Source organism: Theropithecus gelada, chromosome 12, assembly GCF_003255815.1.
Source record: "Theropithecus gelada isolate Dixy chromosome 12, Tgel_1.0, whole genome shotgun sequence".
Lineage (NCBI taxonomy): Eukaryota > Metazoa > Chordata > Mammalia > Primates > Cercopithecidae > Theropithecus > Theropithecus gelada.
The window spans coordinates 604,591-621,195 of record NC_037680.1 but is presented as its reverse complement, the minus strand read 5'-3'; the positions used below and the strand labels follow the sequence as shown (position 1 = coordinate 621,195).

Here is a 16,605-nt window from a genome sequence, read left to right as displayed (position 1 = left end):
CCTGCCAACCTGAGCCAGTCTACTGGAGCACGATGGGGGCCCGTGGGGACCTGTCTTCTGCTGGGGGTTCCACAGCAATACATTTTGAATATTTTCAATGTTATCGGGCATTTCACTAATTCCAATATTCACACCTGTGATGCACATGGCATCTAATATACTCAGTAAGCTATTGATGGTCAAAACTACTAGCTAATGCCGTGATGAAAATGGTCACTGCCATCAAAACACACAGCGATGGGGCCCAGATCTCTCTGGGCGTTTCTCCAAGTTCAAATGAAGAGGAAATACCCAATCTGTCCTGGAGCATTCTAGTGGCGAAAAGTCAAAGTTCTTCTGGCGAACATTTTCAAGTTGAAAGAAAAAAACATACACCCACCAAAAAAACAAACAAAAAAACCCATCTGTTCCCATACCGGGAGTCGAACCCGGGCCGCCTGGGTGAAAACCAGGAATCCTAACCGCTAGACCATATGGGAACTGCTGAGACATAGTGCCATCATGTCTGTATACATGACATGCCGCAGCTTCGCCGCCAGCACCTCCCACCTACCACTGCGCAGCGCTGAGCTCCTGCTGTCCCTGTGGAAACCGGTCTGACTGCAGCCCTGCCAGACTGGCTGCACGGACCCGTCTCCCACTTAGCCCTGGTGGGACAAGGCACCCCCCCCCCCCCCCCCCCCGCCCGGGGGGGCCCCGCCCCCCCCCCCCCCCCCCCCCGCAGACAGAACCCCCTTTCCTGGTGGTCTCCCCCAGAGCTGGAATCAGGGCAGAAGATCAGGGCAGCGAGTTAAGGACGTTGTGCTGAAGATTTGCTGTCTTCATCAACCGCATTTGCAGAGCCCGTGGCCCCACCCCGACCTGCCAGTCCAGCCCCGAGCCCGCAGTGGGCGGCGCATGCCCACCCCAGTGCCTGCCCACGACCAGCAGCGAAGGGCGTGCTCCATGGGGTCGCACCTCCTCCTTGAAGAATTTGTGGCCCCAGCAAAATTGACTTATTTTTTTCCTTACTTTGGCTTCAGAATCTCACTAACGGGCACCATGTAGATAGGATCTTGTGATGAAAGGAAACCTTTGGTGAGGGCTGGGGGCAGATATCCATTTTTCCTGCAGTCATGGGGGTTCCTTTTGAGTTCCTCCCTTAGTCTTTTCCCTGACAACTCAAGGTCAACAGGCCAATAAACGACCCCTCAACCAATGGCAAATCTGCCCTACAGGGATTATGTTAAAGTTCAAGAAGTAAAACAATGTAGTACTGGTGTGTTGACAGTAATGTCTGCGGAACAGAATGAAAACCCCCAAATTACATTGGGTTTACACTGGAGTTAGCAAAACAAAAGGGCAGCATTAACCAACATACAGCACGTGGGCGGACGGTGGAAAAGCTGGACATGACTCAGTGGACATTTCAACCGAAACCACAGAGGTTCTCGAAAATGCTGGAGAATTCCCTGATTGCCTTACCAGTTACAAGCCCAAATTCAGAATCATGTGACAGCTGGATACATTCAATTGTATGTACAAATAATGATCAAAAAACACAAAAGTTGGGTAGTGGTTACCATAGCTTTTACTGTAGTTATTCATTAAGCTATTCAACTGTTCTGTGCGGTTTGATGTAATATGTTTTATTTTATAATAAAAAGTCAAAAAAATCATAAGCAAAAAGATAAACTGGAAAATAAGACTTCCATCTCATACATATGAACAAAGGACCAATTACCTCTAAATAAACAGCTCCTAGAAATTATTGCAAAGATCAACAATCCAGTAGAAAAATGAAGTTCCCAAAACAGAAAACACAAGTGGCCCTTCCAAAAAATGAAGAGAGGTTCAGCCTCTTATGGTTTAAGATAAAGAGACAGGATTTTAAAAAGGTAGGCCTCTTCCTAGAGTTCCCTTAAAAATCTAGGCCAGATCATTTTCACTTCCTGGCTTAGACCCTGCCAAGGGCTGCCCAGCTACTCAGGTGTTTGTATCCTTGTGGACTCAAGTCATATTGTCCTGATCTTTTGGCCCAGTACGGTTTTCTCCTCCAGCAAAGACAATTTGGAGGATGTAGTAAGCATGAAGCACTACTTCCTGTCCCCCACCACCTCTCTTCGCACAGTGTTCCGTCATCCAGCCACGAAACCACAGCTGAGTGATCCAAGAGACAGTTCCAGTTGTTGACTAACGTGTACCTGCCCACGTGAGTGTGTCCTATGGGAACTCAGGCCTCGGAATGGTTTCAAAATAGTGGCTTTCAAAATTAGTTTGCCTCTTCAAACTTCACACCTAAGGAAACATGCAGAGCAGGGGCAGAGTGGGCATTAGCTGGCGTGGGGTAGGGGCAAGAGCTATTTGTGAAAGAAGAAGGCCTGAGATCAAATAGCGATGTCGGAGAACAGCTGAGCTCACTGCCCTGCCTCTGTGCATGCATGTCAGGCAGCCCCCGGCTCCAGCTGCTTGAGTTTCTCTTGGAGCCCCCGGAGCTGGCTTCGACCCCAGTCAATGCGGTTCTGGAGGCTGGCTATGTCTGCGGCCAGCTGCAGGCCTGGAGGAAAGGAGAGAAGGTTAGGATGGTATCTGTGGTATAACACAGGACCCAGGAGGATCTGGACATCCCCAGAAATTGGAGAGGCTCCAGGCCTCTCTGGCCCCAACACTTGTCCCAAAACATTCCAGGTACGGCCCTGCATTGGCTGCTCCAGAACCTCTGCAGTCTTACACCTCCTTCAGGTCTTTGCTAAAACGTTACCTCCTCAGACTTCCCGGACCCATTATATCACCCACCAGGAACTAAAAATTCACAGATAGTAATACCATCTCATGCCCTCATTTCCTTCCTTCCCCCATTACTACAGCCTCTCGCTCCCCTCACCTGCTCTCCCTCCACTTCTTTTCTCTGCCTCAACAGTAGTCCACACTCTGGATCCACCTCTAGGTGGCTTGTGCCGATGTCTCTGCTGGAACAGCTGCTGCCCAGTCCTCCGGGCAGCTCTCAGTCTTCAGCCTCCTGTTCAGCAGCAGGGCTGACCACACATGGGATCGCTTGCTCCAGGAAACACTTTCTCTTCTTGGCCTCCAGGACACCTGCTCCCAGGTGTTGCTCCTAAGTTTCCTTGACTGGCTTCTCCCCTCCTCTCCCTCACCTCCTGTCCATACTCCCCAGGCCCTCTGCTGATCTCATCCTGTTTCAGCTTTAAACCAGTGTTTGTGTCAAAAACTTTGGAATTTAAACAGTGCTATGCAGTGACTCCCAAATCTCTCTCCAGCCCAGGCCTTTCCCAAACTCCAGAGGTATGTGCCCAAGTGCCCACTCAGACTGTCCAGCAGGACATCAGTAGACACCACACAGACCACACCAACTCCTGCCTTCCGGCATCCCCTCAGCTGCCCACAGTGGGTGAGGGTCACTCCATCCTCCAGGGGTTCTGAGTGGAGACCGGGGGCTTTCCTGGACTCCTTTCCTTCCCCTACTCCCATATCTTATCTGTCAGCAAATTCTGAGGCTTCTACTCTTTTTTTTTTTTTTTTTTTTTTTGAGACGGAGTCTCGCTCTGTCGCCCAGGCTGGAGTGCAGTGGCCAGATCTCAGCTCACTGCAAGCTCCGCCTCCCGGGTTTACACCATTCTCCTGCCTCAGCCTCCCCAGTAGCTGGGACTACAGGCGCCCACCACCACGCCTGGCTAGTTTTTTTGTATTTTTTTTAGTAGAGACGGGGTTTCACCGTGTTAGCCAGGATGGTCTTGATCTCCTGACCTCGTGATCTGCCCGTCTCGGCTTCCCAAAGTGCTGGGATTACAGGCTTGAGCCATCGCGCCCGGCCGGCTTCTACTCTTGAAACCTGTGCAGGTTCCCACCACTTACCTCCTCCTCCAGTGACGCCATCTGCTTCTGGCACTGGCTGCTCTCTGACGCCCGCTTCCTCCCTCTGCTCTGTGTCCCCACCCAGCACCCAAGGATTCCTGTGACCCTGTGCAGCCAGTCGAACCATCCTCTGCTCAGAGCCTCTCTGTGCGTCCCACAGTCTTCATCTGACTCCACTCCAGGCCATCAGCCTCCGCACATACCTGATATATATGGCTTCAGGGCTTTTGTCCTGGCTGGTTCCTCCATCTAGAGCACCATTCCCCAAAATCACCCGCAAAGCTTTTCCTTCACCTCCTCAGAGAGACCTCCCCTGGCCACCCTTCGTAAAATAGCTCCCCTGGCCCACTCCATTATGTGTTTTTCGTAACAATTTTCACATCCTGACTTATTACTTATCTGCACATTGCCTTTCTCTGCTCCTAAACATTACATGAAAAGGTGTTTTTCTCTTTTGTTCTCTGCTGTATCCCCAGCAGCTAGCATGAACCTGAATGCTGCCAACAACCAGTAAATGCTTTTGGAAAACACAGTGGGTGTACAGCAGAAGTTTGGATGGAGAAAAACCTGCAAAGCCTTTCACAGACTAACCCCAGCCATGGCAGCAGTGCTCCAGTGTTCCCTGTGGATAGAGGGTCTGAGGGCCACACAGCCAAACGACAGGGTCCACTCACCATCCCGGAAGCTGGCTTGAGCCTGACGTAGACTGTGAGGAACCAGGATTCCAAACCAGTTCAGGGGGTCCCGAGGGGCCTCAGAGGACTGCGGTTCTGGGGTCTTAGTGGGGCCCTTGCGCCTCCGCAGAGCTGAGGAAAGAAAGGTTGGAGTAGGCTGAGATCTTACTCCCTGGCCTGTATCGTCTTGGTGACAATGTTGAGCTTGATCTGAGCTCATGATTCTAGAAAACACTGTTGGTTGGAAAATTCCAACTTTGGGGTTCCAGGAAACAGCTTACCACAAAACACAGCCTTTCCCCTTGTGATTCAGATGAGACTGTTTGTCCACTCTTTCCCATGACTCCTGTAGGACCTGCCGATGACCCTGTTTGCCTGTGACACTGACCTTACCCATTGGACCTGAACATGCTGACAGACCAGACACAGACGTTCCAACTCCCCATTCTTTGTCTCAGGAATGATTAACTGGGATTAGAAGTTTGTCCCTCTGAAACTAGCTAGACACACAGATGAATATTTTCTGTTCAGCTGACTGAAACTTAAGTGATTGTAAAACTATTCCCAGTGTAAAGTAACTTCCCAACTTCTTTACTCCTCCCTATAAAAGTCTAAGGCAAAACCACCCTACAAAAACATTCTGTTCTTCAGCTCTAGGATGCTCTCTCTTATCGCAAAAACCTAATTAAAACCATCTCCATCATTTGCATTTTGTCTTTGACATTGGGAAGGGGTTCTGCAGAAGGAAGAGGGGGCTCACCTGCTTCGCGAGGCCCCACCTCCTCTGGGGCGTGGACACCAGATCTCACCACCTTGAACTTCTGGAGTCCCTCCTGGGCCTCGCTGAAGGACAAGAAGGGAGGATGGAGCTTTGGCAGCCCGGGCCTGGAGCGCGCCCGCCCACCCAGCCCAGCATGGACGCTTCCTCACCTGGCCTGGAGGCAGACCTGGGGCTCCATGTGGGAAGCATACTGCAGGGGCCCCACCGACTTGGTGCCCATCGCGTAGCGAGCCTTGGCGAGCGACAGCCAGCCCTGCAAGGAGAGGACAGCGGTGAGCCTCAGTTTACGCCCGTGTGCCCTCCTGCCCGCCCCAGGCGCCTACCTCCTCCACCCGGGCGTTCAACACCGCTCGCTTCCCCTCCAGTTCCTCCAGGTCCCCCAGCAGCTGCAGGAGCAGCGAGTCCAGCTCCGCTCGCAGGTCAAGCGCCGCCATGGACACGCATTCAGATCCGGACCCGCCACCTTCCCCGTCACCGCCCGCGGTTGGCAGGACAGCCAATGGGCACACGAGATCTTCCATGGAGGGGCGTTCCCAGCTGGGGATCCCCACGCCGGCAGCACCCAGGCCTCCGGGTCAGCTCCTTTAAGGGCAAGCGCACTTAGAGAAGCAGCACAGAAGCAACCGATCGACTGGTTTCCCCAGTTAGCCCCCACGTGGATCAGCCAGCCGGACTGTCTGCCGGGGCCGAAGGTGGTTCTGAGTCCTTCCGGAAGCTGCCCAGTCTTAGAACTCGGGCCCCTGCTGTGGCGACGGAAGAAGGCGAAGCTGTGCAGAAACCATTTTGGTTGAGGGAAGAGTGGTTTTAATTTGGAAAAGAGCCGGCAAGCAACCTCCAGATCAGTCGGTGTGCCATTTTTACAGCTGATGAACTGGTTCGAGCCGCTAATTATGATTGTTTTAGCGGTTCATCATCTTGAAACCGTGCATTCTGCACGACGGTGGCGGGGGAAGGGCGGGGATGGGGAAGCCGCTGGCGGACATCTTTATTAGCTGCAGTCGGAAGCCGCATGTGACATTCTGTATCCAGTCTATTGGTTGTCCCAAGGAGAACGCCCCCTGGAACGGCCAATCGCCTTGCCATGCCCCCTCCCCCGCCCCGCCCTATTCGCCATCTTAACACAGGGCATTCCCGACGGCTGCAGGCACCGGTGAAGCGTCTAAGGGACCATCTTGGTTGAGGGCGGAAGTGAGGACTGCGTTGCGCCAGAGGAACCCACAGAGTCTCCCGGACCCACGTGGAAGCGGCGCTCAAGATGGTAGGAGGATGTTTGAGCTCCTGTTTCGGAGCTGCGGGACGCGTGAAGTGCTGGGGATGTGGCCCTGGGGCCTTGGAGCCTCGGGGGCTCCGGGGCTCCGGGGCTCGGGAGGCAGTAGTGACTGGGCCCGCTGTTCCCGCAGCTGCGCCGCGAGGCCCGCCTGCGCCGCGAGTACCTGTACCGCAAGGCCCGGGAGGAGGCGCAGCGCTCAGCGCAGGACAGGAAGGAGCGGCTGAGGCACGCGCTCGAAGGTACGGTGGTCGGCCCCGTGGGCGTCTGCGCGGTAAACCCCCCGCACTTACTTGTGTTCGGATATCCAAGCGTCTTTCCAAATGCTTGCCGGCCGTTTTCCTTGCCCATTGGATTCTCCTGTTGGTTTTGAGAGTTCCTTCCCTGTGACAGTGGTACTTACTTGTCGTTGACGTTGCAGTACCCGGGTTTTGCAACTTGCCCACTGTGTACAGTGTGTCAAGTTCGTCCCCAGTTTTAAAGGCTTTACCTTGTCCTATAGAAATTCTCTCTAGAGCGGTGGCTCACGCCTGTAATCCCAGCACTTTGGGAGGCCGAGGCGGGCGGATCATGAGGTCAGGAGTTCGAGACCAGCCTGACCAACATGGTGAAACCCCGTCTGTACTAAAAATACAAAAATTAGCTGGCCGTGGTGGCACGCGCCTGTAATCCCAGCTAGTCAGGAGGCAGAGGCAGGAATCGCTTGAACCTGGGAGGCAGAGGTTGCAGTGAGGCAAGAGCGTGCCACTGCACTACAGCCTGGGGAAAAGAGCAAGACTCCCTCTCAAAAAAAAAAAAAAAAAAAAAGTAAGTTTCTCCAAAGACTATCTGGAGAGCACGGGTGCTGCAGACTGCACTGCCCATCCTCCCTGCCAGAGTTCCTCTGAGCCCCGTGGAGAACAGTGGTGCCCGAGTGCGTGCCTGGAGCGCTCTGCTCTGCAGTGGGCAGCCTGCGGCCCAGAACCCGCTGAAGCCATGCCCTTGAGGCACTGTGGGCATCATGACTAGCGGTTTTGCTGTCTTGAGAGCTTAAAGGTCTCTGGTCCACCTTCATACATACAGAACAGTCTATATTTCTTTTCAAAAGTAATTTTTAAAGTCCAGCGCCGTGGCTCACTCCTGTAATCCCAGCACTTTGGGAGGCTGAGGCTGACGGATCACTTGAAGTCAGGAGTTCGAGACCAGCTTGGCCAACATGGCGAAACGCCGTCTCTACTGAAAATACAAAAATTAGCCGGATGTAGTGATGGGTGCCTGTAATCCCAGCTACTCTGCAGGCTGAGGCAGGAGAATCGCTTGAACCTGGGAGGCGGAGGTTGCGGTGAGCTGAGATCACGCCACTGCACGCCAGCCTGGGCGACAGGGTTAGACTCTCAAAAAAAAAAAATCAATTTTTAGATTTCCACCTGATTATAAAAGCAATACAATATGTTTAAATATTTTAGAAAGTCTTCAAGTTGTGAGACTAAAGAAAATGAAGTCCTAGTAACCACTGTTTACAGGTTGGCCTGTAGAAAGTTTTGTCACCTCTATCCCTGCTGTATCCAAGCCCAGAATGGACTGAGATATTTTTATTTCAAGCGTGTACAGGCTTGTAAGCTGTGGTGTATGGAGTGAGCTGAGGGCTCCATGCTTGTGACCCACTCAGCTCCTCTCTCTTCTCCCTGCAGAAAACCGCCTGATTCCCACTGAGTTACGCCGAGAGGCTCTGGCCTTACAGGGGTCCCTGGAGTTTGATGATGCAGGAGGTGAAGGTAACTATACAAGGTAGCCCTCCCCAACACTGAGCTGGCTGGTCTCCCGTCGTTCCTCAGACACACTGGGCACTGTCCCATCAGAGGAAACTGCTCCTGGAACTGTCTCCTATGCCCTTGTCACTGCACAGATGGCATCGCAGGGCTCTCCCTGAGTGTGCCCTGTCCCACTTACATGGCACACGTGGGCCACTGACTCCGCGCCTTGCTTGTTAATTCCCTCCCCCACCGGAGTGCCTGCCGGGGCAAGATGGTGTCCCTCGCACATCATTGGTGCCCATACGTTTAATTCACTGCATTATTCAAGAAACAAGAAAGGAATTCCAAACATTATAGATACTTGTTTTGAGGGAAAGGAGTTTGCCACTGTTCACCTTAGCAGAGTGTGGACTTTGTTGTGTAATACAGTAGCTGCTAGCCCCATGTGATTAATATAGCTTAAGTGAACTACAATTAAACAAAAGGTTTTGTTCCTCCGCCACACGTGTGCTCGGCAGCCAGGGTGGTTGGAGGCCGCCCTCTTGCCTGTTGTGCATGTGGAGCATTCCTATTCTTGAAGGCTTCAGCAGACAGCGCCATCCTGGCGGTCTTGGCTGCCCCCAAGTTAGCATTTCATTCCCGAGACTGTCATGTTCTTGCCCCTCGTGCCCCTGACAGGCGTGACCAGCCACGTGGATGATGAATACCGATGGGCAGGAGTCGAGGATCCCAAGGTTATGATCACTACCTCCCGAGACCCGAGTTCCCGCCTCAAGATGTTTGCAAAGGTACTGGTGAGCAGGGACTGAGGGGGAGACGCCCAGGACACACAGCCCCCGTCCTGACTGCACACTGCCATCCACGCCCAGGAGCTGAAGCTGGTGTTTCCAGGGGCCCAGCGAATGAACCGAGGTCGACATGAAGTGGGGGCACTGGTGCGAGCCTGCAAAGCCAACGGCGTCACCGATCTGCTAGTTGTTCATGAGCATCGGGGCACACCTGGTGAGGCCAGAGGGAGAGTCGGGGTGGGAGCCGTCTGAGGGCAGACGGGGGTCTCTGACAGCCACCTTTCCCCGCCAGTGGGGCTCATCATCAGCCACCTGCCCTTTGGCCCTACTGCCTACTTCACGCTGTGCAACGTGGTCATGCGGCATGACATCCCAGACCTGGGCACCATGTCAGAGGCCAAGCCCCACCTCATCACACATGGCTTCTCTTCCCGCCTGGGCAAGCGGGTGAGTCTGGGGGCCCTCAGGCTGGGGCTGCGGGCCAGGCCAGGCATTTGCCACTCTCTTTCCCTGTGCCCCAGGTCTCTGACATCCTCCGATACCTGTTTCCCGTGCCCAAAGATGACAGCCACCGGGTCATCACCTTCGCAAACCAGGACGACTACATATCGTTCCGGTGGGTCCACGGGCCATGCCCCGGGAGAGCATCCCCACCCTGTGTACCGCGTGCTGCTTGCCTTTGACCCACAGCTGTTCCCTCCCAGGCACCACGTGTACAAGAAGACAGACCACCGCAACGTGGAGCTCACTGAGGTCGGGCCCCGCTTTGAGCTAAAGCGTGAGTTTGAGGCTGAATCCCATGTCTGGGGTCGGGAGGCGAGGCTGGCTGTGCCAGGGCTGATGGCCATCCCTGCCTGCAGTGTACATGATCCGCCTGGGCACGCTGGAGCAGGAGGCCACAGCAGACGTGGAGTGGCGCTGGCACCCTTACACCAATACCGCACGCAAGAGGGTCTTCCTGAGCGCCGAGTGAGCCCACTCACCACTCAGTCAGGACGTGGACTTGGAACTCAGGATGGGGCCGTCACAGACAGGCCTGCCGAGCTGGGATGTGGAACCGTGGTGGGTGGAGAGCTCTGAATAAACCGTCTGTGTCATGGCCGCGCCTGCCTCTGAGTGGTCAGGCCACGTCTGCAGGGCAAAGCCCATCGGGGTCCTCTTGGGTGGGGACCTGATGGCTGTGGGACGTGCTTGGCCTGGAGTCAGTGTGGGGTTAACATAGTCAGATATTTGATGCTGACATCCCCTCTAGAGTCAGGGTCCTATGAGCTCTTCAGCAGGTACATGTGGGTAGCAGGCCCAGTCCGTGGCATGGGCAGCCCACCAACTTAACTCACTGAGTGGGAGCTGCCAGTGTGCCAACGCGGAGGGGACAGGCCAAACCCGGTGCTCAGCGGCTGATTCCTCATGTGAGTGGCATCCTGTGGTATTTGTCCTGTGTCTGGCTTATTTCTATTAACATAATGTTCTCCGGGTTCCTCCATGTTATTGCAAATGATAGGATTTTTTTTTTTTTCTTTCCTGAGACGGAATCTCGCTCTTTCGCCCAGGCTGGAGTGCAGTGGCCGGATCTTGGCTCACTGCAAGCCCTGCCTCCCAGGTTTATGCCATTCTCCTGCCTCGGCCTCCCCAGTAGCTGGGACTACAGGTGCCCGCCACCTCGCCCAGCTAGTTTTTTGTATTTTTTAGTAGAGATGGGGTTTCACCGTGTTAGCCAGCATGGTCTCGATCTCGTGACCTCATGATCCGCCCGTCTCGGCCTCCCAAAGTGCTGGGATTACAGGCGTGAGCCACCGCGCCCGGCCGATAGGATTTTTTTTGTAAAAAATATATATGCCACATTTTCTTACCGATCCATCCACCAACAGACACTTAGATCGTTTTCATAGTTTGGCGGTTGTGGAAATGCTGCAGTCATCATGGGAGTAAAGCTATCTTTTGAAGATAATGATTTCATCTCCTTTTTATATGTATACCCAGAAGTGGGATTGCTGCATCAAATGGTGGTTATTTTTAATTTTTTGAGGAACCTCCATACTGCTTTCCATAAAGGCTGTACTAATTTCCATTCCCACCAGCAGTTCACTAGCGTTCCCTTTTCTCCACAACCTTGCCAACATTTTTTATCTTGTGTTTTTTAATAACAGCCATCCTAACAGGTATGAGGTGATCTCGCATTGCGGTTTTGATTTGCATTTCCCTAACAGTTGGTGATACTGAGCATTTTTGCATACACTAGGTTGTTTGTTCTTTGTTGTTGACTTGAGTCCCTTATATAATTTGGATACTGCTGTGGCCTGAATGTTTGTGTCCCCCAGAAATTCATATAGTGAAATCTCATCTCTATGGTCAACAGTTTAGGGAAGCGATTAGGTCATGAGGACTCTGCCCTTGTGCATAGAATTAGTGCTTTTATAAAAGATGGCCGCGGGAGCTCTTTTGCGCCTCCTGCCGTGTGAGGACACAGCTAGAAGCTGCCATCTGTGAACCAGGAAGCCCCCTCTCACCAGACACCGAATTTGCTGGAGCCACCATCTTGGACTTCCCAGCCTCCAGAGCTGCGAGAAATAAATGTCTGTTGTTTAAGCTACCCAGTCTGTGGTATTTTGTTATAACAGCCCAGCCCAGATTGAGACAGATAATAACCCTTTATCAGATACATGCTTTGCAAATAGTTTTCCCCATTCTGTAGATGCAGCCATCGAGAAGCTCCTCAAGATAGACATTAAATACAAAGAAGCATGGTGTGAAACGCCATGTGTAATATGCTGTCAGTGTGCAAAAGGCAGGGAGGCCCTGCACTTGTGTGTATGTTCTGCATCGTCCCCCAGAAGGCTGGACGCCTTGCTGGAGCACTGGGCACCCAGGAAGCAGGGAGGTTCTTTACCGTAATGTTAGTGGGTGAACATTTCACCCACTTCTTGACTGCGGAGACCTGCCCTCAGTTCTCTGCACATTTTTCTTTGGGGTGCAGGTGCACGCTTGGAAGACATCCTCATGATAGAAAAGCATACAGAAGGCCTGGCGCAGTGGCTCACACCTGTAATCCCAGCGCTTTGGGAGGTCAAGGCAGGAGGCTCGCTTGAAGCCAGGAGTTTGAGACCAGCCTGGGCGATATAGGGAGAGCTCATCTCTACAAAACATTTTTAAAAACCACACAAGTGCACACGGTGAAAAGTAAACCATCATCCTCCTTCCACCCCAAACAATCCATCCCTGCTCTCCAGAGGTCATCAGTATTGACTTTTTAAAGAAGCTGGACTGGTATTTTTTATTCATGGTATCCATAAATTTGTTGACTGTTTGTTAGTTATATTTTAACCTGAAAGGGATTATGTGCACGCCACTCTGAACCTTGCGTCTTACTCTATAATGACAACTGGATGCCACAGGGTGCCAGGGCTGTCTAGTACACATGTATCTTGCTCCTTCCTTGTGGCTACATTGTTGGGTGGCTTCCTGTTTTCATCCCCACAAATACTGCTTCAAGAGCATCATTGAACATACTTCTGTGCATATTTATGCAAGTGTATCTGATGAATACATTCCTACACGGGGAATTCTGCCTTTAAAATGATAGAGGCCGGGCGCGGTGGCTCACACCTGTAATCCCAGCACTTTGGGAGGCTGAGGCGGGTGGATCACCTGAGGTCAGGAGTTCAAGACCAGCCAGGCCAACATGGTGAAACCCCATCTCTACTGAAAATACAAAAAATTGGCTGGGCATGGTGGTATGTGCCTGTAATCCCAGCTACTCAGAACGCTGAGGCAGGAGAATCACTTGAACCTGGGAGGTAGAGGTTGCAGTGAGCCAAGATCACGCCACTACCCTCCAGCCTGGGCAACAAGAGCGAGACTCCGTCTCAATAAAAAGAAAAAATTAAAATAAAATTATAGTAGAGGTTGTGTCTCTCCACAGGCACCATCACAAGATGTGAGCACCTGCCCCCCAGGTCAGCCCTGGGCATCATATGAGCTTTTAACCTCTGTCAAGCGCTAGGTGCAAAATGTTTCCCCCAGTTGCATTTGTGTTTCTTTAGTTACTCTGGAGGTTGTGCCTCTTTTCAAATACTTACTGGCCGTGTGTGTATATATTTTCTGTGACCGGTCTGATCTCCTTATAGATGCAATTGTTCACCTCTAGATTGATTGTTTTAAATCTTGTTAGTTGTGGAAAATTTGAAACATACAAGAGCAGAGAAGATGGTATAGTGAGTCGCTGAGCTGGTTTTGATGTGAGCCAGTCTTCAGAGCCCACCCACTCCCTGTATCCACTCCACCAGTTTATTTTGAAGTAGATCTCAGACATCACAGCATTTCATCCATATGTATTTCCATGTATATCTCTAAAAGGTAAGGACTCAACAACAACAACAACAAAAATTACATTTAAAATTGTCAATGATTATTCCTTAATATCATCAGATATCCAGTTAATGTTCAGCTTGCCTTGATGAGAGTGTGTTAGTTTCAACTAAGATTGACATCAGGTCCATTCATTGCAAATGATGGACAAGTCTCAAGTCTGTTTTTAAAAACAGCTTTATTGAGATAGTCAACATATTACACAATTCACTGCGCAGGCTGAACTCACAACCCTGTGCACCCATCCCTGTGCATCAATGATTTTTTAAAAATCATATTCACAGGGCTGTGTAACCATCACCACAATCTAATTTTAGAACATTTTTATTTTTATTTTTTTATTTTTTATTTTTTTTTGAGACGGAGTCTCGCTCTGTTACCCAGGCTGGAGTGCAGTGGCACGATCTCGGCTCACTGCAAGCTCCGCCTCCCGGGTTCCCGCCATTCTCCTGCCTCAGCCTCCCGAGTAGCTGGGACTACAGGTGCCCGCCACCTCGCCCGGCTAGTTTTTCTGTATTTTTTAGTAGAGACGGGGTTTCACCGTGTTAACCAGGATGGTCTCGATCTCTTGACCTCGTGATCCGCCCGTCTCGGCCTCCCAAAGTGCTGGGATTACAGGCTTGAGCCACCGCGCCCGGCCTAATTTTAGAACATTTTTTATACCCCCCTGCCCCACCCCGGAAAGAAACCCCATACCCATTAGCTGTCACTCCAATCCCCTGCCTCCCACCAGGCCCCCAGCCCCTCTGGCAACCACTAATCTACTTTTGGCCAGATTCTGCTGAGACATTGTAACAAGAAATTTTTTTTTTTTTTTTTTTTGAGATAGATTCTTGCTCTGTCGTCCAGACTGAAGTGCAGTGGTGCGATCTCCACTCACTGATAGCTCTGCCTTCCGGGTTCATGCCTTTCTTCTGCCTCAGCCTCCCGAGTAGCTGGGACTATAGGTGCCTGCCACTGTGCCGGGGTAATTTTTTGTATTTTTAGTAGAGATGCGGTTTCACTGTGTTAGCCAGGATGGTCTGAATCTCTTGATCTCATGATCTGCCCGCCTCAGGCTCCCAAAGTGCTGGGATTACAAGCGTGAGCCACCGCACCTGGCCTTAGAACAGGATTTCTTTTTTTAAATGAATACTTTTGGTCTCTATAGATTTGCCGTTTCTGAACATTTCATGTAAATGGAATGTTCTTCCACTTAGCATGATGTTTTCTAAGCTTATTCACAGTGTAACTCATATCAACACTTAATTTCTTTTCATTGCCAAATAATATTCCATGTATATCCCTATACGTGGGGCATTATTCTATGCCACATTTGATCCATCAGTTGATGAAATTTAGGTTGTCTCCCACATTTGGGCCATCGTGAACAATGCTGCTATGAGCATTTGTGTGTTAAGTCCTGCGTCTCTATAAGATTGTCTGTTTCTTTGCAGTTTACTCAATTAGGAAACTTGTTTGTCTTAATAGACCTTTCACTGTCTGGATGTTGCTGATCTCAACACTGTAGTGTCATTTAACATTTTTATGTGCCGTTGTGTTTCCTCTGAATTAATATTGAGATCTAGAGGCTCAATCATATATACGTTCAAATTTTTTTTTTTTTTTTTTTTTTGAGATGGAGTCTCGTTCTGTCGCCCAGGCTGGAGTGCAGTGGCCGGATCTCAGCTCACTGCAAGCTCCGCCTCCCGGGTTCCCGCCATTCTCCTGCCTCAGCCTCCTGAGTAGCTGGGACCACAGGCGCCGCCACCTCGCCCGGCTAATTTTTTGTGTTTTTAGTAGAGACGGGGTTTCGCCGTGTTAGCCAGGATGGTCTCGATCTCCTGACCTTGTGATCCGCCCGTCTCGGCCTCCCAAAGTGCTGGGATTACAGGCTTGAGCCACCGCGCCCGGCCTCAAATTTTTTTTTAGCAGGAATACTTGATGGGGGTGTTCTGTTCTTTCATTAGGAGTCGCAGTGCCTCCAGGGGCACATCAGGGGCCTGCTCTTGGCAATGCAGATGCCCAGGCTCTGCCCTGGAGAAGTGGGGAAAAGCTGTTATGAGCATTTTAAAGATGGGGAAGAGGGCTTTCCCTCTACTCCCAGCAGTTTCCCCTCCTTTCTGAAGCAGAATTGCAGGACAGCTCCTGCGGGCAGCAATCAGCCTCCACAGAGCGGGGGGTTCTGGGGTTTGGTCCAGCGCTGAGAAGGGGAAGGGTGACTTTCTCTTTGGCCTGTTTCCCCCGCGCTGAGCTGCTGACCCTTTCCCAGGGAGGGACCAGGAGGCGTCTTCGATTTGGAACACCGAAGCCTGGCACACCTGAGGGGAGTTAATGGAGACGGGAACAAAGGCTCTCCCAGAGGACTTACAGCTCTCAGGCAGCGGACAGGAAGGGGCACGGCCACGGCTTCCTCTTGCACTGAAGAGGGGTGCGTTTTTCCTGTTTGCTAAATGCCAGACTTGGGGATGGACTAACAGGACAGCTCGACCAGCTTGAAGGTTTTTAACAGAATGAAACAATGGGAAAATGTTTTCAAATTTCTACCCCCCCTTCCGCTTTTGTTTTAACTTAGAGGAGGTGGGTGTGGCAGTCTCAGAAAAGGAAACTAGCTGTGTAATAATAATATTAATGGCACCAAGTGTATACTGCAAGCCAAGTGCTGTTCTATCTAAATGCTTTATATACAATGATTTCCTTAAATTCTCACAATAAAGCAACAAGAAGAGACACAGCCCTACAGAAGAGGAAACTGAGACACAGAAATTAAACGACTTGCCCAAGGTCATACTGAGAAAGTCATGGTGCCAGAATTCTGACTCAAACATTTTGGTTCCAGTCTTCTGCCCTTTTTTAACTAAGCAAAAAAGGAAGCTGGAGAAGAATTGTACCCTGGAGATGCCAGCAGTCTCCAAGGAGCTCCCCGTAAACATCCCGGAGGAACGGATGTCTGCCAGCAGTCTCCACCGTAGTTTCTCTTTTCCCCTTTGCAGCCTCAGAGCAGGCTGAACTCACAGCCTTGTGCACCTGTCCCTGTGCATCTTTCTCTCGGCTCTGTTGAGCGACCCATCTGGCCACACTGACTGGTGGGCAGGTGACAGACTGGCACGTAGCACGTGGGCTTTGGCATGCTTGGGGTCTCTGCAGCAGTGCCAGCTGCTCCCGT

General features: G+C 51.4%; 2 protein-coding genes and 1 non-coding gene across 6 annotated transcripts; 1 reads left to right on the top strand and 2 right to left on the bottom strand.

The window, feature by feature from the left end:
* Positions 1–407: 407 nt before the first annotated feature.
* On the bottom strand, positions 408–479 carry TRNAE-UUC. The gene has a single exon. It is a non-coding gene; the product is annotated as a tRNA-Glu (tRNA).
* A 1,068-nt stretch (positions 480–1,547) lies between these two features.
* CCDC115 (coiled-coil domain containing 115) lies at positions 1,548–6,296 on the bottom strand. 4 transcript variants are annotated; one of them, XR_003122136.1, is made up of 6 exons: positions 5,631–5,993; positions 5,457–5,560; positions 5,287–5,369; positions 4,527–4,658; positions 2,864–3,075; positions 1,548–2,536 (listed from the first exon to the last, which is right to left on the bottom strand). XR_003122136.1 is itself a non-coding variant. In XM_025404656.1 (5 exons), the coding sequence occupies exons 2-5, from the start codon at positions 5,525–5,527 to the stop codon at positions 2,424–2,426; spliced, it is 399 nt and encodes a 132-aa protein (XP_025260441.1). In that variant the 5' UTR covers positions 5,528–5,560; positions 5,750–6,296; the 3' UTR covers positions 1,548–2,423. The 4 variants fall into 4 exon arrangements, 3 of the variants coding, with proteins under 3 accessions (XP_025260441.1, XP_025260439.1, XP_025260440.1); XM_025404656.1 differs by lacking the exon at positions 2,864–3,075 and having other exon boundaries at positions 5,750–6,296; XM_025404654.1 differs by lacking the exon at positions 2,864–3,075.
* A 93-nt stretch (positions 6,297–6,389) lies between these two features.
* Positions 6,390–10,567, top strand: IMP4 (IMP4, U3 small nucleolar ribonucleoprotein). Its single transcript, XM_025404653.1, has 9 exons — positions 6,390–6,565; positions 6,708–6,816; positions 8,245–8,328; positions 8,986–9,095; positions 9,177–9,309; positions 9,388–9,542; positions 9,617–9,711; positions 9,800–9,873; positions 9,956–10,567. Exons 1-9 carry the CDS (start codon positions 6,563–6,565, stop codon positions 10,066–10,068), a joined length of 876 nt encoding a protein of 291 aa, XP_025260438.1. The 5' UTR covers positions 6,390–6,562; the 3' UTR covers positions 10,069–10,567.
* The last annotated feature ends 6,038 nt before the right edge of the window (positions 10,568–16,605 follow it).